This window comes from Diachasma alloeum, unplaced genomic scaffold, assembly GCF_001412515.2.
Source record: "Diachasma alloeum isolate Michigan unplaced genomic scaffold, Dall2.0 Dall_scaffold_00325, whole genome shotgun sequence".
NCBI classification, from domain to species: Eukaryota; Metazoa; Arthropoda; class Insecta; order Hymenoptera; family Braconidae; genus Diachasma; species Diachasma alloeum.
In genome coordinates, this window is record NW_021680464.1 from 606,572 (window position 1) to 631,040 (window position 24,469).

A 24,469-nucleotide genomic window follows, 5' to 3' on the forward strand; every position below is an offset into this window, starting at 1 on the left:
CATCCAGGAAGACATTGCTCAATGAGTTTCTGAATAATTGGGGTCTCTAATTAATGGCCGATTGGGCTACGAAACGGTCAGAATTTCTAGGCTGGTGGATTCGTTGAAGCGGAGAGCGTTGAAACCGATTCATAATCGAATTCTTAATTAATCTTTCACATAAAAGAGAATGGTTTTGAAAATGCGGTTTTGAAACTGCGGGTTGATATCTCGACAGACGTCCAGAAGGACATTGCTGCACAAGTTCCTTATTAATGAATGGCTGATCAACCTTTAAAATGATTAGAATCAATGAGATAGTCAATTCGCTGAAGCAGAAAGCATTCAAATCGCTTGATAATCGAATTTTTTGTCAATTACAGAAAAAGCAATGATTCTAAAATTGAGAGAATTGTTCTTGAATTTTGACGATGTTTTGAATTAGAGAACAATTTTTCTGCATTCAAAATCCAGAACGTCTGAGGCAAGAATCAATGGGAATTTTTAGACACTGAAAATCCAGGAAGATGTCTAGGAAGATATTGCTCAACAGGTTTTTTGGAGGAGGTCCTTTAATGAAAGGGAGATCATTAGCCTCCGAAATGAACAGAACCAATGGCTGGCCAACTCATTGAAGCAGAAAGCGTTCAAATTGCTTGATGATTGAATTTTTAATTGATCTTTTACGGATTTTTAAAAGAATATTGTTCTTGAATTATAGGGATTCATTTTTCTAAATTCGAAATTCGGTAAGTAGAAGGTCAGATTCTGTGCGAATATTGTGACGCTTGGCATCTGTGAAGACGTCCAACAAAAAGCCATTGTTTAACAGATTTTGGAAGAATTGGGATCTTTAATGAAAGGCAGATCATTAGCTTGCGAAATGATCAGAAAAAATGGCTAGTTAATTCAGTGAAGCAGAAGGCATTCAAATCGCTTGATAATCGAATTTTCAAACAGTCGTTCACAGAAGGAAAAATGTTTAAAAAATTGGGGATGTTGTTCTTGAATTATGAAGATGTTTTGAATCAGACGACGATTTTATTAATAATTAGTAGATTTCACTTAATTAAAAGGTAGGTAAGCACAAGGCCAGATTTTATGGAAAATTTTTAATGCTGGACATCTAGGAAGATGTCGAAGAAGAGTCGGCACTGCTCAGCAGCTTTTTGAATAATTGAATTTATTAGTGAATGGCTCATCATCAACTTCCATAATTATCAGAACCACTGAAATAGTCAATTCATTCTAGCAGAAAGCACTAAAATCGCTTGACAATGGAATTTACTATCGATTGTTTAGAAAAGGCGGAATGATTCTAAAATTGGAAATATTCATCTTAAATTATGAAGATGTTTTGAATAAGAAAACAATATCCTTCATTTAAGTGTATTTTTACCAGTTTAAAATTAGGCAATTATAACCAGTCTATATGGCAACTTTTCGACGCTGGATATCTGCGAAGAACTCCAGGAAAACATTGCTTAATAGGTTTTTGAAGAATAGGGTTCTTCACCGAAAAGCGGATCATTAGCCTCCGAAATGGTCGGAACCAGTGGACTGGTGAATTCATTGAAGCAGAAAGCGTTGAAATCACTTAATAATCGATTTTCTAATTGACAGAAACGGAAATGATTCTGAAATTAAGATAATTGTTATTTCGAGTCAAGGACAAAGTTCTCATTTAAAGAAGACTCATTCTTTAATTAAGAAGGATGTCCCCTAATTCAAGAGGAAATGAAAAAAAATAAACGTTTCAAAAAAAGAAATTTCAAACGCTGAACATTTAGGAAGACTTGCGCAATAAGTTTTTGAATAATGTCTTATAATTAACCTTCAGAATCTTTCGGGTGGGACCTTCTAGTTGTCAGATTCATCGAAGCAGATAGCGTTAAAATCGGTTATAATCGAATTTTTAATTGGCCATTCCCACCGAAAAAAATTACATTCTCCAGGTTGATGACTACACAGTAATTTCTCAATTATCCGGTCTCCACAGCCATAAACTTAATTGAAAGGTATATGTCGTACAAATTAGAGTATCACCAACGATCGGCAATTGTATTAAATCATCCATCCGTCACGCTAAATCTAATCACAGACACTTACCTCGTATAGTCAGGTTTGCAGAGGACCTGTCCATTCTTTATGAAGCATGAAGCGCCCATTTCTGCCAGGGGATGGTTACAAAAAGCACACTTGAGACAACTGTTGTGCCAGTAGCGGTCGATCGCGTGCAAGAAGAATCTCTCGACTATTCTACCACCACATCCACTGCATGTGTGGATCATTGATCCTTGTTGACCACCTTCCTGCTGAAACATCAAAAGTTCAATTAATCCATCAATTCAATTAGCCTTCTCCATAAAAATATTTAATAACCCATTGAAATAGCCATTTCCAAGATTGAGATTTCAAACTGTTGCGTCAGGATCGGCCAACACGAGACCAAGGTTCAGCAGTTTCTCACGAAATATTCGATTATGACAAATAATTTTGAAATATCTCCATGGGAATGAGAATTGTATCACAGGTTTGGCCGAGATCACGCATCCGTGTCCCTTACGCAAAAGTCAATCTTCTTCGGATCACTCGTTCGAAACGGTCACGCATAGAAAGCAGGAAAGGGTTCCCCCATCCCGGCTCTAACCCGGAGCTTTGTCGGTTTCATGGTCTACCTTGTCATTTCCTGAATTCTCTTTTCAATTAACATCACCTCAGACTGATTCATTATTTCATAAAAAAAGGCATGAAGTCATCGATAACCAGAAGTCGCGAGTCTGATGAAATCGAGAGGTTAGTATGAGTGAAACGGAGCAAAAAATCCAACGCGCATATCATGAAAATTGAAAATTCAAGAGCATGTCCTTGTGTTTCGCGCTCCATGCGTCGGACATCCATTCCCAGCGTCGCTGTAAATATTCCTCCCCACCTCTCTCAACAATCTCCCACCCCATGCCCACCCGCCCCATTCCCTCCACCTAAAAAACCTCTTTCTCGCTCCTTCTCTCTCGAGCAGTTGAACAAGTGCACAATTGGATCTTTCGATTCTCCTTACTTTGATGTTCACGGGAAAATACTTCTGGTTCATCCGCGCCGTGATGGCGTTGTAGTGATGATGCGCGTGCACCTCCATGAGGAAACGCGTGCCGACGGATGAATCGTCAAATCAAACACAAGGATTAAAAGTAAGCCCCTCGTTCACCAAGTTGTAATCCAAAATATTGTGCATTCACTTCACCACTGAAAAACCAACAAAACACAATTTCACTGTTTGCTTCTCGATAACGGAGGGAAAAAAAAACAAATTTAACTGAATTCACTTTCACACAGAGCCAACAATCCTGATATAAAAATATTCCATGTAAAAATCCACAAGGCACCTGAATAACGCGGTATCGTGTACAAACTGGCAAACGAGGACGACTGGTTTTATTCTGGTAGTTGAGTGGGAGCAAAAGGAAGAGGCCAAAAAAGGAGGAAAAAAAGCAAAGAAAAAAACGTATTGAAGCGCTTGTAAGTGAGCGTGTGGCGACTCGACCGTACGGTAACACGAACCAGCCCCGACCGAAGTCAGGACCCAACTGACTGCTCGGGGTCTGCCGGTTTGCTTTGGGGCCCTGAATGCCTCACGGGGTCTCGGGGTTCAGGTACCCCAGTGCGTTGTTCCCTTGTCCACCATAGAGTGCTTGGTTGGGTAGAGGGGAGGACGAGAAAGAGCTGAGAAGAAAAAGGAACGAAATAAAAAGGCAAAGCCTAGAAAGGACCTAACTAACGTTGAAAGAGGGAAGGGTCCGAGTGCCTGGCATGTTTTTCAAGTGGTGGGAGAATTATTCGGGCCCTCTTTCTCTCACTCATCGGCGTATTTCTCCCCCCCGCTGTATCTGTCCTCCTCCACCATCTCCGCCCCCTTCCCTTTTTTCCCCTCCATTCAATTATATTTCTCCATGGTAAATACCCATATTGTTACGTTTGTCAATGGTGAGCTAAGTGAGGGTCACGTAGCTGGATAATGCCCATAGAATTTCTTTCTCGATTGCTCTCCCCCACCCCTTACCTCTTCCGCTGCATCCTTCAACTTCACTCATCCTTCTCTATTTGTTATTTTTTTCTGCGAGTCTTCCTCATTCTATCTCTCTGATTGCTACGTGCAAGTGATTCTACATGCTCCAACGCCCACTTTTACCTGTACATTAATTACCAATTGACCCCACCTCATCGCTGTGTTCCAAGAGTGCTGGAAGTACAAAGGTTTCCAACAAAAAACTGTGAAATTCATAAAACACGAAATTACGAGAATTAACTGAATATGCCTTCCTCAATCGTTGGCTTTCTCTCTCCGATAGTTTCATAGAACTGAGTACTTAGAAAGTGTAGGCCCCAGCAGTATGTAGGCGCACTTACGAGGTATTCTCAAACACCTGATGATGCAAGATTCTCTATTGACGGCACCTCGGTTCTTTCCCTCAGTCTCATTTCACACGGCCATAAACCATTATCTTGGGTAAAAAATCTAACCTCACTGCTTTGGCATGTCACTGCCAAGTGTTACACAAGCTATTTTATTATTCATCCCGCGTTCGATGTCTCTCGATGTGGATCGACAATCAGAAATTGTCGAGTGACCTTTTTCAACGAAAGGTCGAAGAATCTCCAAACAATGGAACAACCAAAAGTCAACAAGACGTCACATCTTTACCTTCAATGTACAATTATACTTATGGTTGACAGGTACTATGATCAATCGTTCACAGAAAAAGAAATGATCCTAAAAGTAAGATCATTGTTTGAGGATTATACGAATGTTTTCATTTAAAGAACAATTTCCTTAATTTAAGTGCAGTTTAAACGATTCAGAATCGGGTAAGTATTGGGAATTCAGATGGGGGCGGAGCATAGGTCGCGGACCCTACTTGCACGTGTTCACATTTTCGCCACTCGACAGTAGCTCCTTGGAAGAGATAGGGCTCGCAACCTACTTATACGGGTTCCTATCCCGTCCGATAGATAGAGTATTTGAGTTCTTAACTCCCCAATAGCGCCAGATTATGTGACAATTTTTCGATGTTAGATATCTAGGAAGGCATTGCTCAATACATTTTTGAAAAATTAGGTTCAACCTTCAAAATGATCGGAATCAACGAGATAGTCAATTCATTGACGCAGAAAGCGTTGGAACGCTTCTAAAATTGAAAATATTGTTCTTGAATTACAAAGATGCTTTGGATTCGAGAACAATCATCTTCAATCGACCTTTCTCAACGAAAGGTCAAAGAATCTCCAAACAGTGAAACAACCAGAAATCAACAAGCCGTCACATCATCCTTACCTCCGATGTACAATTGTACTCATGATTGACAGGTGCTGTGATCAATCGTTGACAGAATAAGAAATGATCCTTAAAGTAAGATTATTGTTTTACGATGGATTATACAAATGGTTTCATTTAAAGAACAATTTTCTTAATTTAAGTGCAGTTTAAACGATTCGTAATCAGGTAAGTATAGTGCCAGATTATATGACAAGTTTTCGATGCTAGATATCTAGGAAGGCATTGCTCAATACATTCCTGAAAAATTAGGTTCAACCTTCAAAATGATCAGAATCAACGAGATAGTCAATTCATTGACCCAGAAAGCGTTGGAATGATTCCAAAATTTGAAATGTTGTTCTTGAATTATAAAGATGTTTTGGATTGGAGAGCAATCATCTTCAATCGACCTGTCTCAACGAAAGGTCAAAGAATCTCCAAACAGTAAAACAACGAAAAATCAACGAAACATCGCATCATCCTTACCTTCAATGTACAATTGTTGTTATGATTAACAGGCGGATACGCCGGATGCCCTGGCAAATGTGGATGCGTATGGACAGGATGATGTGGATTGTCGCCCATCATGCCACCACCGCCATGATGATGACCATTGCTACCCATACCAGGTGTTCCACCGATTGAGCCATAAGGTGTACCAGGATCCGTTTGTCCCGAGTGGCTCGGTGGTGAGTGAGGACTCGGTAGATCTGGTGTTGATGTACTACCACTACCACCACCACTGCCACCACCACTGCTGCTATTGCCAGTTGCGTAACCACCGTGATGTGGACCACCAGGCCCAGTATGATGTGGACTACTTGACAACGAGGGATGATGGGGGTAGGCTGCTGTGTGTCCCGGATGGTGGGGGTTCATACCAGCAGTCAGAGCGCTCGCCAGCTTGGCCAATGAGATCGGCGGGCCTCAGAGAGCCCACCAACAACGTGTCAAGGAGGAAAAAAATATTGTTTGCAAGCAAACAATATTTGGGGGAATTTTCAATACTCCGCGGTCAACTGCCGCTTCCTCTTTTCCTCGTTTCTAACCTGAAAGCAGAAATCAAGTCGTCGACGGTTAAAATCCATTCATGTCCTCTTCCTCAGTTGAATAATAAACAACTCATTGTTATTTAATGTGAAAATGAAAAAGTCAATTTATTACATTCCACACACTCAATAATGCATCACAAAAATCAATAATATATGGAACGAAATGCTCAATCAAAGACGAAAATTAATGATTAGAGAAAAATCGTTGAATCATTTTCCACTTTCCAAAGCAACCTAATCGATGCCCGGAATTGTTCAAAAATAAGGGAACTGTTTTAAACAGATTTTCGGGGAAACCGGGGGATTTTCCCGGATTGTCACATCAAGAAATGGAAGACAATCAAATTATGCCGTTCCCGGGAAAATGAAAATTGAAGAAATTGAAATTTATGAGGTACATGAAAGTAAATGATAAATGAAAACCCTAGAAGGAAGAATTGGTTAATTTCACGTATGATAAACAGAAGAAAATTAACAATCGACGGAAAGAATGAGTTGTGAGTCCACTGATCAATCAAAGTTGAGGACTAGCAGTCAGGTAGTTTCGACCTATTTCGACATGAAACAACTTCACGAACTTTTATGTTTTTAGAGACAGAGTGAATTAGGCAAATTCATAAGTTTTTTAAATAAAACCCAAGAAAAAATGACTCTTCAGATCAGACTAACTTCAATGTAAACAAAAAATTTGAAGAAATTTTTGTTGTTGATTAAATCGTCGATATGAAATTATTCAATCGAGTTTATTTTCCTGAATGGGCTATCATACACCATGAGATACATTTTATTCGAATTTAATCATCCTTATCGTATAACACGATGATGAGATTCCTCCGAGATATTTTAATACACCCCATGAATATTCGGATTTAATCAAGATACCAGGCCCAATAAAATGTATATTTTCCGAATACCTTTTCCTCGGGGTTCTATCACGAATTGGCGTAAGATGTATTCAACGTACCCCACCTACAGACGCTGAGATACGGCTGGATGGAAAGTATATATCTTTTACCCAGTAAAACTCTTCATTTTACGAGTATTGTATACAGGCACTTTCCTCTTACCCGCGTCCTTTATACGAAAAACCCCTCTTCACTCTCCTTCCACCGTAGGTTCTCTACAATTTTCCGTTATCCACTCTAATTAAGCATTTTATCGTTTTAATTACATCGCCTTGTCTCCTTACCCAACGGATAAACGACATTCTTCATGAAATTACGATCCCCCTACCGTTTTTTAAGGATAAAAATTACATTAAGTGAGTGTCATTTTGTATCTATCTCAGCCACTCGAAAATTTGTCAATTACGGGATTCGATTTGAAGTGGTTTCAAGGTAATCGTGGAGTTTTCGATATGACGTTTCTGAATTAATCAACCCAAGGAAACCCTTCATCACTTTATGGTGAGATCAAAGGCCATTCAATATTACAAATTCTCTCTTCCAATGAAATTCATTTGCTGATCAATCTCCAGAGGGACCTGTTCTAATGACACAAAAGCTTGTAACTACTCGAGGAACGAGATGAGTACAACGGAAACAGTGATATCAACCTTGGCTTCTAGCCCACCACTCTCCATCTCCATTGTACGTTACGAACAAAGCTAACCCTCTAATTACTCGCCTTTATGATCTTTTCCGTCGTCCAATCAGATCTTCTCATTTCTCGGTTAGTCCCGGCTGGTAAAAGTAATCTCATTAACTCTTGGTCGGCTAACACCCCCTCCTCCGTGCCCTTCTCGCTCTGTTCGCGTCTTCCAGCATTACCCGACCATTCAGAACTTTGTCCACCATTCTCTTCCATCATCTACTTTTAATTTTCTTCGTTTCTAGGGATGTACAGTGAGGAAAATCGACATAATATCACAACAATCGTGTCATGAGTGGAAAATATTGCATATATATAAAACATCGGTGCTCGTCGGGCTTGAGGATATTCAAGTATGTTTTCCACTTTGGCACAGATTACACTGCAGATTTAGCCATTTTCAGTCATCAAATTTGTCAATTAAATTGCAAAAATTTGAGAACAATCATGAATGTTCAGCGCCATTCAAATTATAGTTTGCACAGCATTATCATTATTTTTCAAGTTTGTTGTTTCTAATTAGATAATTGAAATTGTTCTAACTTTCGGAAACTTGATTTTTTTAGGCATAAAATCAATTTCTGGTAAAATTTTGAATATTAATAAATTTGTTACGACTCCGAACAAATGAGTTATGCACGGAGAGAAATATTCAGTAAAAATTACATATCTTTTTCGTAATTCCGGGGCCAAATGTGGTTGTAGGAAATTTTACGGAACTGTCAAGGGATTTTTCCAGTGCTCTCCGTAATTTTTATCTGAATCTCCTGTGAAAAATTCCGATATCGTCGCTTAAATTTTCTGAGTCGATTCCATAATCGGTAAGCGAATTGTGAGTTCCGTAATATATTTTATCAATCTTCTTCCAAAAGTAAAATTCCTAATTTTTTTTCAGATTTGTAAAATGTTTTCTAACGATTCATTGGAATATCTATTACAGTTTGGTACAGATTACGCTATAGATTTAACCATTTTCAATTATTATATTTGTCAATTAAATTGCGTGTGAGAAATATTTAAAAAATCATGAATATTCAGCATCATTTCAATTACACTGTGCACAGAATTATGATTATTTGAAAATTCATTGTTTACAAATAAATAATTGAAATTCTTTAAAACGTATTTGACTGAAGAAAAAATAGTCAAAGTACTCAGACATCCTCAACTTGACCCTCAGAAAAAAAATTGTTAATATCTGCAACACATTTACTTGGGATAAGTAATTGTTCTTCAATAGCTCAATTCTCCCAGGCATCTCAACTCACGTGGCCCGAGAAAGGTCTCACGCTTTACAATATTCTCGTATTTATCACTCAAATCGCGTAGAAAAATCGTCAATCTTCAAATACATATTGTTTATATGATTTTTCTAACGCACTTCATGTTTTGATATGTAATATATTCATGATGTAACGCGTAACTCTAGTAATAAATGAGAATTTATTCGAGTTCCGTGAAGCTTGAAAATAATTTACTTCTTTCAAGTAAATACACTTTACACAACAGGAAAATTTTCCCTTAGATCATGAAATATCCTCCAACTACAAAAAAAAATTCGCGTAAAAATGGTGAATCCCCCGAACGGCCTCAATTGCTAGTCCGGAAAGCCCCTTCAAGACAATGACAAACCATTCGCTCTCTTCCTGGTTTTTAAACTCATTAAAAATCCCAAGTAAATATGTAAAAACATGAATGGTATATTGACAGGGGATTTCCCCCTCCCCCAGTGCTCGAAGACCATTGAACGAACGTCTGCTGCGGGTAAATACGAGAAGATTTATACGGGGCTTGACCCAAACGCAGCCAAAGGGGAGGGGGAACGAGAAGGCCCCAAGGTGACCAGCCGAGTTATTCTCATCGTTTCACATTCTCTCCTAACATTTTCGTTTACCTGTCCAACAAAACCCGAATGGATTAACCAGTGACCCGACAGAGGGGAACACGCCATACCAATACTTAATTAATAACGACGGTCCTTCTTGGTAGCACAGCGTGTGGCTGCGGTGCACCAGGCCCCCGATGACCCTTGGCGACTGATTTTAAAGACCCCAAGGGGTGGATGTCTCCCCCAGGGACATTCTTTATCTCCAGTCTTTTGTGTTTTTGTCTTCACTGTTTCATCTTCAAACCGTTCACTTTTAGTTACCGAGTTTCTGCGGCGACTGGATGACTCTTGTGGGCCCCAAAACACTTCAACTTGATGATCCTGTATCTATAACCGACAGGGAATATCTGAGAACACCTTGCACAGCTGGTGCATCCAATTAAATTTCCGTTGGAAGATAATTTCGTGGGGAAAACTTGGAGGGAAGAGGGGGGTCGTTGGGAAACGGTGATTGTCAAGTTTTTATGCTTTGAGGTATTGTTGTTGGAGAATTTATGGTGGCATTTATTGGCCAATATAATTTGCTATTCTGCGGGCATTTATTTTGCATCGGGAATTTAATATGAAGGACGAACATCCGGGGCTGTATGATAACAATAAACATTTCAGGGAGAGTTGAGGTTCACACTAGAACTTTCCGAAATTAAAACACTTCTGCCTCCGTTTTTATGACGTTTCTGTCCCCAAATTTGAGCCATTTTTCTGCCTCAAGTTAAGATGTTGTAACAGGCACCCAAAATATTGTAGTGAGGTCTCTTTTTTTTAAATACTTCATTCATTTTTTGTTATTGGTCGACCATATTGCATGTAAAGGGTCAATTATTTCTTTACCGACGTCATGAACCAAAATTTGAAAAGCATTTTTCCTTAAAATAATGTTTAAGGTTTCGATGCACTGAGAAAGAAGTTTTTTCGTAAGTACGTTTTCACTTGTATGAAGAAACTCATGTAAAAATTTTCGTCCAGAAATTTCGTACTTGTCCCAAAGACAAGGATAATTTGTGTACGAAAAGAAAGTGTTTTTTCTCAAATCAAGTCTAGTTGAAGCACTTTATTCAACAGTTTTTAAGTTTCAAATCCAAAATATTTTAAAATATATAATATTTAAAATAAAATATTTGATAAATATTTAAAATAAATTTTTTATTTAAAATATTTTGAATAAAAAATGTTTGTCGAAAGACTGTGTACTTGTCCCAAAGACAAGGATAATCTCTTCACGACAAGAATGTGTTTTCTCAAACAAAGTCTAGTTGAATTAATTTCTTCAACAGTTTTAAAGTCTCAAATTCAAAATATTTTAATACAGAAACAACTTGATTTGGTTCGTGAAACCGCTCTCTTGTGTACAAATTACCCCTCATCATTCGGACAAGGACAAAATCTCTTGACGAAAGTTTTCTTCTCTCAATGTGAGATATTTCCTTCTTGTCAATTTCGGATCTTCGCGACCCAAGTAAAGAGGTACTTCTCAAAATACTTTTTTCAAAACTATATTTGAATTCACTATCCATCTTCCACCCTCATCATCCTTCCGTTCCTCTCAGTAAGAAAAACTTTAATAAATTGAAAGAGAAAGGATAAGTCAGCAAAACGTCTTATGCCTCCATGTCTTAATGGATTAATGTTTGGTGGTAGTGCCGCATGTGACTGCATAGTCTTCAAGTCTTCAATCGAGACAGAAGAAAAGTCTCAGATTTGCGGACTTCCCTTCAAGACATTATGAAAATGTCTTGTCTACCAAACGTCTTCTTTTTAGACGGAAGAAACGTCCAAATTTCAGTCATCACGAAGCTAATGAGACACATTGTTATGTTTAATGTCTTGAATGTTTTCTGCTGAGACTTCCTGAAGACACTAGTCTCTAAAGTGCATCCACGACAACAAGAAGAGGTCAAATACTTCTGGTACGCGGCATTTGCCACAATCAAACATCGCACGGAAGTCGATCTCTCAGGATAACGATAACCATTTCCAGGAGATAGTGCATGATAATACGTGTGTGTAGTACTTACGGGTAATTACCGGAATGATAATGACGGAGGCTGCCTATGAAGGAGAGTACACATACGTATTGAGGTGGATCTGGCTAGCTGATAGAGATAAGTAACGATCGTCATGAAGATCGAAAACCGAGGTGAGTGTGTGTGCCATTGGGAGATGGTCGCGCGCGAGGACGATTACAAGCGATAACGAGATGGCGATGTTGTTAACGATAAGAAACGATAACGAGGACGCCTGTTGGGCGAGATAACGATGATAACGAAGAAGTTTTGCATTGCCAAGGCGAATGGTAGTTTGAGTTTATCGTCGGATCGCTGCAGAACATTTGGAAAATTCTGGTCTTGGCAAGGTTCAAGTTTTTTTCGCTCTAGATTTTGATATCTAATCGGCCAGCATTGAGGGTAATCCTAGTGCAATTCTTTGACGATGTCGAATGGATTTTTTGTGTGAGGGACCATCTTGAGATTAAGTAAATATTTTGTACTGGAATTGAAGTGTAATTACTAGGAAAACTAAGGTCTGAAATGAAGACACTTTTGTCCCCTTTTTGAGACATCTGTGTTTTAGTATCGCAAAGACATTGAGATGTGCAATTTAGCCATTCTAGGTGTCTCACTTGAGGATTTGTTATTTCAAACTTAGAGTGTGTCATTTATTTTCCTACATACTTCATTTATTTTTCTTCAATGGTCGGTCACAGAATTTGAAGAGTCCGAAAAATAAGAGTGAGACAATTTTTATGATAAAAAATGCAGATGAAGAATTTTTCCTCACAATATATTTATAGTACATTAGCCCCTCACGTACGGGCTCGGTATGTCATACCGACCCATGCAAAAACGCACGGCTCTTTTCAAAACTGAATATTTCTAAAACTATGGCAGATAATACAATCGGACTAATACCATTGGGAAGGTGAATACGGTAGCTTCAATTATATATTTTATTTATAATTTTTCATTCATCAGAAAATATGGGATGCGAAGAGTAGTGAGCGTGTTGTAGGCTTGGTATCAGAAAGGCCCCGTACGTGAGGGGTTAAAGTACAAGGGCACAAATTTCGTTTTCGACGAATGTGAAGTTTACAGGCCGAGCCGAAGGCGAGATCTGTATTCACATTCGTTGAAAACGAAGTTTATGCCCGAGTGGTCTACACTATTTTATGCCACATCGTGCAGAAGTCGAGTTTGAAGTGCGATCACAAATTTCACAAATTTCAATATGCGTTAATAGTTAACGAATGGTTCACTTGAATGGCGAAAGTCAAGTCAAACAAGGCTCCTCAAATATACATTCGTTAACTATTAACGAATGAACATTTGGTGAAACCGAATAGACCCTAATCTTCAACCAAAATCCATTCGTTAACAATAACTAATCCGTTCTATCAGTGCGAAGTAAACCTTTTCCTCAACTGATCTAATGATCTCGTTTCCTCCCGAATAAAACTTCTGCATCCATCAACACGAAAAAGCTAAATTAACCGAGAAATCGACTCTTCTGTAATTCCCCGAAGTGTAAAAAATCCCAGATTAGATTTAAGAGGAGAATGAGCATATAATCGAGGAAGAGTACGCCTTTTCATTTGGGATATCCATCTACTGTGGCGTATAAAGTTAATAGAGGTTGCCCATAGGGCTTACCAAACGGAGATTCAGCCCGCTCATCTGAACCCGCATAATTACTATAATCGTTTTCACTAATAATTAGATTATTTTCAAAAGCCCTGAGTTTCTCGCTCGGTTGGGAATACTATGTGTCCCTTACACTGGAATTTTTTTTTTCATTCGGCTTATTTTTTCTGCCATTCAACCAGTCATTATCCCACCAGAGTTATCATTACCAGGGCCGATTCACTCCAATTTTTTATTTTTCATTTCGCAACTGAGTTTTCTACCTGTTTTAGTTTTTGCTAAGTTATTCTTTTCGTCTATTATCCCAGTCGCTTGGAGGTGGTTTCTCTTGGTGAACGTCTTCAACAGCGAGCGACGTACCTTCGGGACGCGGTTTTATTGCAGAAAGCAAATCTCAGCCGGCCACTGCCAAAGGAGTTGAAAGTGTTATTAGAGGATACAAAATGCTTCATTTTATCGTTTTCACTAGCTTGTTGTGTGGAATGCACCTACTGCAGTCACTCCACCGTGGAGCATTATCCCGGGGGTTAACCCTCGTGGCCCGACACTTGGTTGAGACAAAGGGTATAACCGTGGCGCAAGAAACAAGTGTATATACCTTTCAAAACTGAAATGAAGGGGGGAAAAATAGCGGAGAGGGCTGACTCTTGACCGGTGAGAATTGGCTTCGTAGGATAAACGAAGCTGAAGGTTACTCAGCAACTCCCAAGCATTTTCATTTTATAGTTTGGCTATTTTCTTACCCCTCACTCATGCTTTGCATACTTCGTTATTGTTATTGCGATTTCGTCGTGTACTTTTTTTTCGCCGGTGAGTTTGACAGCGCGAAACCGCTCGCTTTCACTTCGAAAAAAAGTTTTTATGAATTGAATAGAATTTATTTGAATCGAGTAAGAAATTTATTCGCTAGAAATGAAGACATTGTTTCCACGGCAAACAAAAGTTATTTATCGACGTATAATTATCCATTATTTGAATAAAAATTAATGAATAATATAATAATAAGGCGAAGACAATTCTTAAAAGGGTAGCAATTGAATTGTGGACATTTGATTAATATTTTGATATGGAATGTGTTTGAGAGAACATATGAATTTTTTATAGTTGAAAACGTGTGTTAGGCTTGATGATTTTTAATCGTTAAAGTTATGGATACTTTCTTTAACGTTCCGTTTTTATAGATAAATAATGGAATCTATTTGAACTGTGAAAGAGAATTTGAGACAGAAAAAGAAAGCAGAGAATAAAGATTTCTATTTATTGATAAGGATCTTTGAATATGAGAAGTATGTTGCGATATAATCTCTGTTTGTTTCATTTTGATTTTTTGTAAAAAGATTTCACTTCACAATCGGAACTGAAAGTTTTAATTTTCAATAATGTGTGCATAAATCTAGTATAATTGTACAATTTTTGTTATTTTAAGGATTTCAATTTCAATTTTCATTTAGAGAATTGATGTTGTAAAATTAAAAACATTTTTGTTTTTAAATTGGTAATTTTTTCTGTTCAAGGGTCAATTTTCTCATGTTTCAAGTACTTTTTTAAATGTCTCTGAAATTGATGATTCTATATCGATATAATCAAAGTAGATTATCCGACATCATGACGCAAATTTTTTCCATTTATGAATTTCCCTATTGTTAATTCACGAATTATCCTGTTCTCATTGCAAGAAGATATTCCACTTGAAATAATCAGATTTTTTAAAGTGAAAGTTCGAGATTTTCCTTTTGATATTGTGTGAACAAATTCTTATTCTCAATATATTGCAGACTAGAACAATCAGTTTCTTGAAATCATTAACTTTGTTCTGAAAAGTAGAAAGATTTCTTCTCTGCGAATATCCAAAGTCATCAGATATCCTGAACCAAAAAAAAATCCTCTTTTTGAAACCAAATTAAAATATTCTTCATTACAAAATACAAAATTCCCGTAAATTTTTCAAAAAAAAACAAGATTGTTAATTCCAAAATTCACCTGTTCTTATTTCAAGAACATTTTTCACTTAAAAAAACTTGATTTTCAAAACTAAAAGCCACAAGTTCTTCTCTTGAAATTGTTTGAACAATTTCTTATTCTCAAGATACAGCACGCCAGAAATATGAATTTCTTCAGATCAAGAACTTTATCCTTGAAACAAGAAAAATTTCTCTCGAGGTTCAAACTCCGGTCTGGACTGTCCATTTCTTTTTCAGTAAAAATTTTCTGGCTATTCCTATTGAGAATAATCCCGGTTCCCCCTACCTCATCCAAACCCCACCCAATCATTTTCCTATGACATCACAAAGACGTGGAACACAATATAAATTCCCTTCTTTAATGTCATTTAATGACTTAGATACCCCCAATCGCCAGAATATCCCCTTCCGCAAGTAAATTTGAGATACTCTTGATTAAAGAATCTTGAATTCCCTGAAATTTTCCTGAAAACCCAAAAATTATGTGCAATAACCCCACTCCCATCCTCACCTATCCACTTCCATTGCCGAAAAAAGGGAACCCCCCACACCGCAATGTGAGGGCCATAAAATCCTTAATCACAGTAAAAGCTCCAAAGATACATCGGCGTGTCGCTGGTTCGCCAGGGCAATATTCCGTTGAAACACACAACGCAGAAATGAAACGTGAAACACTCAGTCGGTACCCCAGTGGTACATCGGTACATCGGAATACACTCAGGCCCTTAATACGTATTTAATTAAGTGCGCCCACTATACGAGAGCCTCGGGCGCATCAGGGCAAAGAGCGGGCTCTGCTCGATGCTAACCAAAAGAGTACACCCCAGCACCGAAGGGAGAGGGTAAAATGGGTGACTAGGCATGGGGTTACAGTGAATATCAGACCAGAGAGTCACCCATAACTCTTGACCATTGGGTGAATGTGTGGGTTACGGTGTATCGGGGTGTCTTCTACGGGCGCCAGTGCATGAGACTCTGAATCGAGGGAGGGCTCATGCCACGATGGAATTTCATCCACCATATATGACATAAATCTCCGGTCCATTAATACCCGTTGGTCAAGGACTCTGCCAGTTTAGGACTGCAGCAGTTGGAAAACCTCCATTGTAATCACTCCCTCGGTCCATTGAACTTCTGAGTGCGTTGGCGATCAGGTGGACACTCATTCTGGTGTTTAAGCTCTTGGTAATGGGTCATACCCCCCCCCCTTGTCTGGTAATTGCCGCGGGGGTGGCGCTCATGTGGCTGGATTAGACTGTTAAATTATGGGGTATGGTTATATCGTGTTTAAAGGAAAACAATTCGTGGACTGTTATCAGTTTTTGGCTGAAATTTCAGGTACTCCTCGTGGTAGTTTTTAATAAACGATAATTTAACTAGAATTTCACGGAAAAAATTGATGAAAGTGTGCATTTCAGTTTAATTATTTGAAGAAAATTCATAGACATTTGAAAAATTCTGGTATTTAATGTAATTTAACACTGACTGTTCGTATTGTGATTGAAAGCTTATGTATACTCCAGTAAATTTTCAATAGAATTCGAATTTTTAAGATTTTTCCTCTTCAATTATATTTAAAATAACCATGAAATTTTAATTGTTGAATTGTTAGAACTTTTTGGCTGAAATTTCAGGTACACTCCGTTGAAATTTTCAACAAGACACAGTTTCTCCGGAATTTCAAGGAATATCTTCATTGAAAATTCACAATTTCAGTTCAATTATTAAATGAAAATTGATGGAAATTAAAAATAATTCAGGTATGCAGTGTAATTTGGTACTGAATAATGACGTTTTTCTTGAGAACTCAAGTAATGTGAGGAATTCTCGCTGCACAAAAAATGGAAATTTAATTGAATTTCCCACGACACCCGAATTTTCATTTTTTCCAAACCGCTCATATCCAATTTTCTTAGCTCAACAAACTATTTTGAAGTCATTAGCTCGAAGTAATTCCCCCCCCCCCTGATAATTACGACTGTGGGTGGCACTCATGCGGCTAGATTAGACCGCTAAATTATGTGACACAATTTTATTACACCCGAACGAAAACAATTCCTCCAATCCTCATTCCCGCGCGTCACTTTAACGGAAACATAACAGCGTTTGAGTGACATTTAAGATGGCCAAAGGTGTCACAGCAGAAAATTGAATTTTACCCATGCACAGTGTGCAACGGCCCTTTAAGGTGACGCGTCAAATACCCTCTGACTGACCTGTGGCACCCACTCTCGGTGTTTCGAAAGTAATATAACACAAACGGTGAGAAATACAGAGTCAAAGTGTAAAAGTGTTATTTGTGCGCTGTTTGAAACGGGTCGCGGTGGCTCCGGTGGCAGGAGGGGGGGAGGGGGGTCGGTGGGATGAGAGAGTTCGACCCCTGGTCCACCCCCCCACCCCCTTTGCCACCTCTTTCCATAAATATCGTACGGTGGCAGCTTGTAACTCCACACACCATCCGAAACTTCAAACCAACCACAACACTCAATATGGCACGAACACTCGTATAACCCCGGCAAAACCCATGCCTGGCCTCGATTCTGCCACGTGCTGACGAGAGGGCCCTCTATATCTACCCCACTTTTGTGTATTTAGCCTCTGTGTGTATTACACAGGCTATTTGGACTAGAGGAGTTCAACATCTAATGGATTTCATCTGCTGCTGACAATTTTAATCAAATGAGGGATAGCTCACGGGGTATTCGTGGTATCGAGATTTCGCGGGCTGAGTGGGGAGAATATTATCCTTTTTGAAGCCTACACTGTTGGAATTTTTTTGAAAATTAAGCAATTGTTGCACTAATTCTCAAGGTGGGGAATTTGACTTCAATTTGAGATCAAATCGTTCATGGAATCTCGCATTCAGGTTGGAATTTCAGGATAATTGGGTTTTTCACCGTAGATTATTTAGAATTTTCAAATTCATTGCGCGGAGAGAAATGTTCAGTCAACATTACGGAACTCACAGTTCGCTCACCGATTACGGAATCGACTCGGAAAATTTAAGTGACAGTATCGCAATTTTGCACAGGAGATAGTAAAAATGACAAAACGCTCAGGAAAAATTCCGTGATTTTAGGTAAAAATTACATGATAGTTCCGTAAAATTTCCTACAAACACATTGCGCTGAGTAAATCAAAGATCCAAAAATATATTTGCCTGAAGTTTCATGATTTCTCTTAATTTTCATGAAATAATTTGAGTAAAATTTACAGTTTCTATTGATTTTGCCATCAAATCGTAAATTTATAATGACCAATTTTTTTGAAATTCCAGTGGAAGTCACTTGATAAAAATTTCCACGAAGTTTACCGGAAACTTCATCTAAAATATGTTTTCATCATTTCATTTTAAACTAGTGATACTATCACAATCACCATGTCAATACGTAAGATAATTCAGTTGAATAAATGTCGATGGAGAAAATGTTATGAGATTGAGGGTTGCAAATGGCTGAAATGTTAATTGACTTGGCCCTGTGATTCGGAATTTCAATGCTGATGCGAGCGTGGAGCAAACCCACGGAATCGACAACAATAAACTATGCATTGTGGACTGATTGAACGACCACTTTACGATGGGTGCAGCGAGTTAACAAAGACACCTTCCACCAAATATGCGTTTGATGGGGATAAAGTTGTTTGAGGGGATGCGCAGAGGTGGGTCCGTTGAGAGAACTTATTTTGAGTGATGAAAAATTATGAGGATCTCAGGCACGGAGAGAAATGTTCAGTAAAAATTACGGAACTCTCAATTCACTCACCGATTACGGAATCGACTCGGAAAATTTGAGTGACGGTATCGCAATTTTGCACAGGAAATTCAGATAAAAATTATGGAACGCTCTGGAAAAATTCCGTGACAGTTCCGTAAAATTTCCCACGACCACATTTCGCTCCGGAATTACGGAAAAGATACGTAACTTTTATTGAATATTTCTCTCCACGTAGTTTGTCACTGATCTCCGGCGATATGCCACTGACTTTTAGACATCTATCACCAATTAGTGCTGATACCGGACACTGACTAGAATAAACCAGCTCATCAGTGATTTCTATCACTGGAATTTGGTGATAGTGTTCAAGAAATTAGAGATGTGTCCCTGAAAATCAGTGACATTTCCTTGAAAATTAATGACAATGCAAATTAGGAATCTCACAAAAGACGTCTGGAAAATTCACTGTTTCCTTTCAAATTAGAGTTTCACATTACAAATGAAAAAGAAAAATTAGCTATGCCAAACACATAAAAATTGGAACAACGACAGCCGAAAATTTCCCTTCACATTCTTGTCGGCAGCAAATTTGTTTACCCCTTTTCCAAAGAAATATCTCGAACAACAAATTTCATTTCCATATAACGTTAACTACACTCAAAAAAATTCATGTGAAATTACAAACGACTCATGATCACTCCCTACACATCCGCTCTAGCACTCGAGACTCTCCCTCTCCCGAAAAGAACCTTCTTAATGTCCGACGCTCATCAAACAATAACCAGAGCCGCAACCCCGTCCAAGTGAATGGAATGTAAATGAAGCTGAAATTAGCAGAATATTCGTCAGCGGAAAATTCAATTTAAGGGATATTTAGGTGTAGGAGAGTCAAATAATCATATGTACAAATGTTTTTTAAGTGTGAAAGACTTTGTACATTACTTAAAAACATTTGGACGCCCCTAGATTCGCCTAAGACAAATCTTCTGCTGTCGAATCTTTCGCTAGTTTCAGCTTCATCGAATGTAAACATATTTCATTCCACTTTCCAGCGCATTTGAAATTGTCATTCAATTCATCTCTTTACGCAAGTCTGCTACATACGAAGCGTGTGCCTGGATAACTAGGGAGTGCAGCAGTGCGGAACCCTTGGTCAAAGAAAATTTTACCCGAAGCTACTGGAATTGGTCAAGGTAAATGTTGAGCACATTAGAGTGTGTGTGCATGCGGGTGGTGCGCAGTTGAGGGAGAACAGAGGTCTTTAGGGGGAGGTGGAGGGGCGGGGAGGGGTGTACCCAGGAGGTAAAGGAGTTGAATGTGGGAAGCCTTGAGGCATCAGAGAAAGCGAAATTCGGGCGACGACTACGACAGTGGTGAAGAGGATGGTTAGTTGGGTGCCTCTAATTGGTCGAAATTAGCAAGTTTAGTCATTAGGAGAGTTTCCGGCGATGGGTCCACTTGACTGTACGGCTTCTCGTGGAAGGAAAGTGGGGAGAGAGGTCTGAAGAGACACAAGGAGGGAGAGGGGACTTTACATGCATGTGCTTCTAAGAGACGAGAGAAGGTCCTTGCGTGCATTCTCCCGGACTGGAGGAGGGTTTTGCAGTACTCTCACCACTAGATATGGGGGCTGTTCTTCTTGGGGTGGAGATGACAAAGTCGGGGCTCGAACACCGCAAATAACTGTTTCCGCTGGAATTCTGCGGTTTGCACCTTACTGCGGGGCTGGATTATAGTGACGTCGTGATGTAGATGTTGGGTGTTTTATTAGTGAGAAGAAAAATTTCTGTCTGAAGCAGATTTACTTGAGAGAAGACATTTTTCTTCAATCGCTTAATTCTGACAGGCATCTGGACTCACGTGGCAAGAGAAAGGTCTTGTGCTTCAAGGATATGCAAGGATCTTTCACAGTTTGGTACAGACACTATAGATTCTGAATGATTCTGAGCATTTTCAATCATCGAATTTGTCAATTAAATTGCGTGAGAAAAGTTTGAAAAAAATTATGGATTTCCAGCGTCATTCAATTACGTTTTGCGTAGAATTCTTTTTTTGAACATTCGTTGTTTATAAATGAATAATTGATATTGTTTAAAGTTTCGGAAACCTTATTTTTTTAGGCATGAAATCGGTTTCTGGTACAATTTTGAGTATGAATAAATTAGTTGCGATTCCGAACACATGATTTTTGTGGTAAAAAATTGAGTGTTTATGAAGTATTTCTGGAAAATACTTGTAATGTTCAAAAATTGCAATTTGTTAATTATTTCATCAATCTTTCTAGAAAAGTAAACTTTCTATTTTTTTTTCACATTTTTAAAATGTTCAAATTCAGACTACAAAAGTAGAAAAGCATTTCATTGGAGAGTTAATAGCCAAAATACTTGAATATCCTTAAGGCATTGAAAATAATTTACTGCTTTCAAGTAAGTATGGTCTACATATCAGGAAATTTTAGGACAGTAATTTATTGGAATAGTCATTTTCAGGAAAGACATGAGGTTCCTGATCATGATTTTTAAAGAATGAATAAATGACACTTTGAAAACAGAAAAAAAGAACTCAGTTCCTTTCATCACCTCGGGACAAAATAGATACTTTTATTCACTATTCCATATTACTTCATTCCTAGAAGCCTCCTTTTCATCCTTCAAATTCCAAATGTATTAAATTTCATGTATTTATAAATTATAAAATTATTATAAAAATAGATGATACATAGAAAAAAAATTCAATCAATAATTTTGAATCATCGATCAATCACCCTTTCACTTTTTGCAGTGACCCGATCAATACCCATAATTATTAAAAAATAAGGAAAGTGTTATGAATCGATCTTCTACGAAACTGAACAATTTCCTTAAAATATTCACAAAATCCGACAATTCTCTAGAAGACTGAATAATTTTCGAAATGTTTTTCGAATGAAAAAAACCTCGAATGAACTTCTCTCTTCAACAATTGATGAAGAAAATTCTTTCCCTTAAAAATGATTTTTTTTTACCGACACCTATCGAAGTAATAACATTCATCCCCGCAGTTACCCATGTAATTCTGTACTAATGCCCACCTGCAGCAAGGTACTTCATCCCGCGGATGGTGGTGGTATACGCAGGGGCGGGTGGGAGTCTCGAAAATTTATTGCCGAACTCGATTACAGTAATTTTCCTCAGCGAGCAATGAAGTTCGAATCACTCCAAGTACCCCAACGACGATGTAATAAAATAAAACTCCTCTCTGAGCTATTAATCGAATTTCCCTGTCTGCCGCGGTAGTTTTCCATTGCAATGCGCAAGCGTATTGCGAAATTCAGCCACTTTTCCATGAATTAATTTCCCCGGCTACCCCATACATATCTTGGGATGTGCCGTAGGGGCACAATGAATATAATGGGGGGAGGAAAGGGAGGAGGCAAGAAGGGTCGGTTACCATTTGCGTCATTCACGTGGTACTGGAGTTGCCCTACGTGTACATTGTACAGCCAGACGGGAGCTCTCTCACGCAACGAAATGCAAGAACCAATCGTAGTGTATGTATACGCACAAGCGTGCCTGCAAAGGCATCAGCTGCCGTATGTACTGGAGGACCCTTAATTATTCTATTAAACGGCCCGCGGACTTATTGTAATGCCTTACCCAGGCGTAGTACCGCACGCGCGGAACTATGAATGGAACCATAAATTTATTGTGTCGAATAGACATTGGGGAGTTTTTTTTCGGGGGGGGGGGAGATGGGGGAAGCGGTTGTTTGGGTAACCGATCTAGAGCACGATCACTAAATTCAGGATAATCACAATATTTTGATGATAATTGTGTTAAAAATGGAGTTAATTTTTATTTATTATATTATTAAAAAGTTATTCTCAAAATTTTGAGTAGAAATGTTGATTAATTTCGGGGTTGAGGAATCAGTTGATATTTTAATAATAGTGGAATTGTAGAATATCAAAATTATAGGAATTTGGAAAATTTCAGGCTAGAATTTGGCCGTGACTATTCGCACCATTGCGTGAATCACTCCCGTACACTCCATACACTCCACGCATGCGTGAAGTTTGTGTGTTTCACGCAGCCGAATTTTCATACTGCTGTGTATTTCACGCAGTTGAAGTTTCATACTACTGTGTGTTTCACGCAGTTGAAGTTTTATACACCTGTGTGTTTATACACACAGGAGTGTGAAATACACAGGAGTATCTGAATACGACTGCGTGAAACACACAGGTGTATAAAAATACAACTGCGTGAAACACACAGTAGTATAAAACTTCAACTGCGTGAAACACACAGGCGTATCAAAATGCAACTGCGTGAAACACACAGGTGTATAAAAATACAACTGCGTGAAACACACAGTAGTATAAAACTTCAACTGCGTGAAACACACAGGCGTATCAAAATGCAACTGCGTGAAACACACAGGTGTATAAAAATACAACTGCGTGAAACACACAGTAGTATAAAACTTCAACTGCGTGAAACACACAGGCGTATCAAAATGCAACTGCGTGAAACACACAGGTGTATAAAAATACAACTGCGTGAAACACACAGTAGTATAAAACTTCAACTGCGTGAAACACACAGGCGTATCAAAATGCAACTGCGTGAAACACACAGGTGTATAAAAATACAACTGCGTGAAACACACAGTAGTATAAAACTTCAACTGCGTGAAACACACAGGCGTATCAAAATGCAACTGCGTGAAACACACAGGTGTATAAAAATACAACTGCGTGAAACACACAGTAGTATAAAACTTCAACTGCGTGAAACACACAGGCGTATCAAAATGCAACTGCGTGAAACACACAGGTGTATAAAAATACAACTGCGTGAAACACACAGTAGTATAAAACTTCAACTGCGTGAAACACACAGGCGTATCAAAATGCAACTGCGTGAAACACACAGGTGTATAAAAATACAACTGCGTGAAACACACAGTAGTATAAAACTTCAACTGCGTGAAACACACAGGCGTATCAAAATGCAACTGCGTGAAACACACAGGTGTATAAAAATACAACTGCGTGAAACACACAGTAGTATAAAACTTCAACTGCGTGAAACACACAGGCGTATCAAAATGCAACTGCGTGAAACACACAGGTGTATAAAAATACAACTGCGTGAAACACACAGTAGTATAAAACTTCAACTGCGTGAAACACACAGGCGTATCAAAATGCAACTGCGTGAAACACACAGGTGTATAAAAATACAACTGCGTGAAACACACAGTAGTATAAAACTTCAACTGCGTGAAACACACAGGCGTATCAAAATGCAACTGCGTGAAACACACAGGTGTATAAAAATACAACTGCGT

General features: G+C 38.5%; 1 protein-coding gene across 1 annotated transcript in view; it reads right to left on the reverse strand.

Annotated features, from left to right (window-relative positions):
* The window catches only part of LOC107040211 (LIM/homeobox protein Lhx9), a 132,250-nt gene that overhangs the window by 48,077 nt on the left and 59,704 nt on the right, over positions 1-24,469 (reverse strand). Inside the window, exons 2-3 of the mRNA XM_015260180.1 lie at positions 5,777-6,339; positions 2,089-2,294 (exon numbers count right to left, since the gene is read on the reverse strand). Coding sequence (XP_015115666.1) covers positions 2,089-2,294; positions 5,777-6,169 — 599 coding nt within the window. The 5' untranslated portion in view covers positions 6,170-6,339. The remainder of the gene's footprint in view (positions 1-2,088; positions 2,295-5,776; positions 6,340-24,469) is intronic.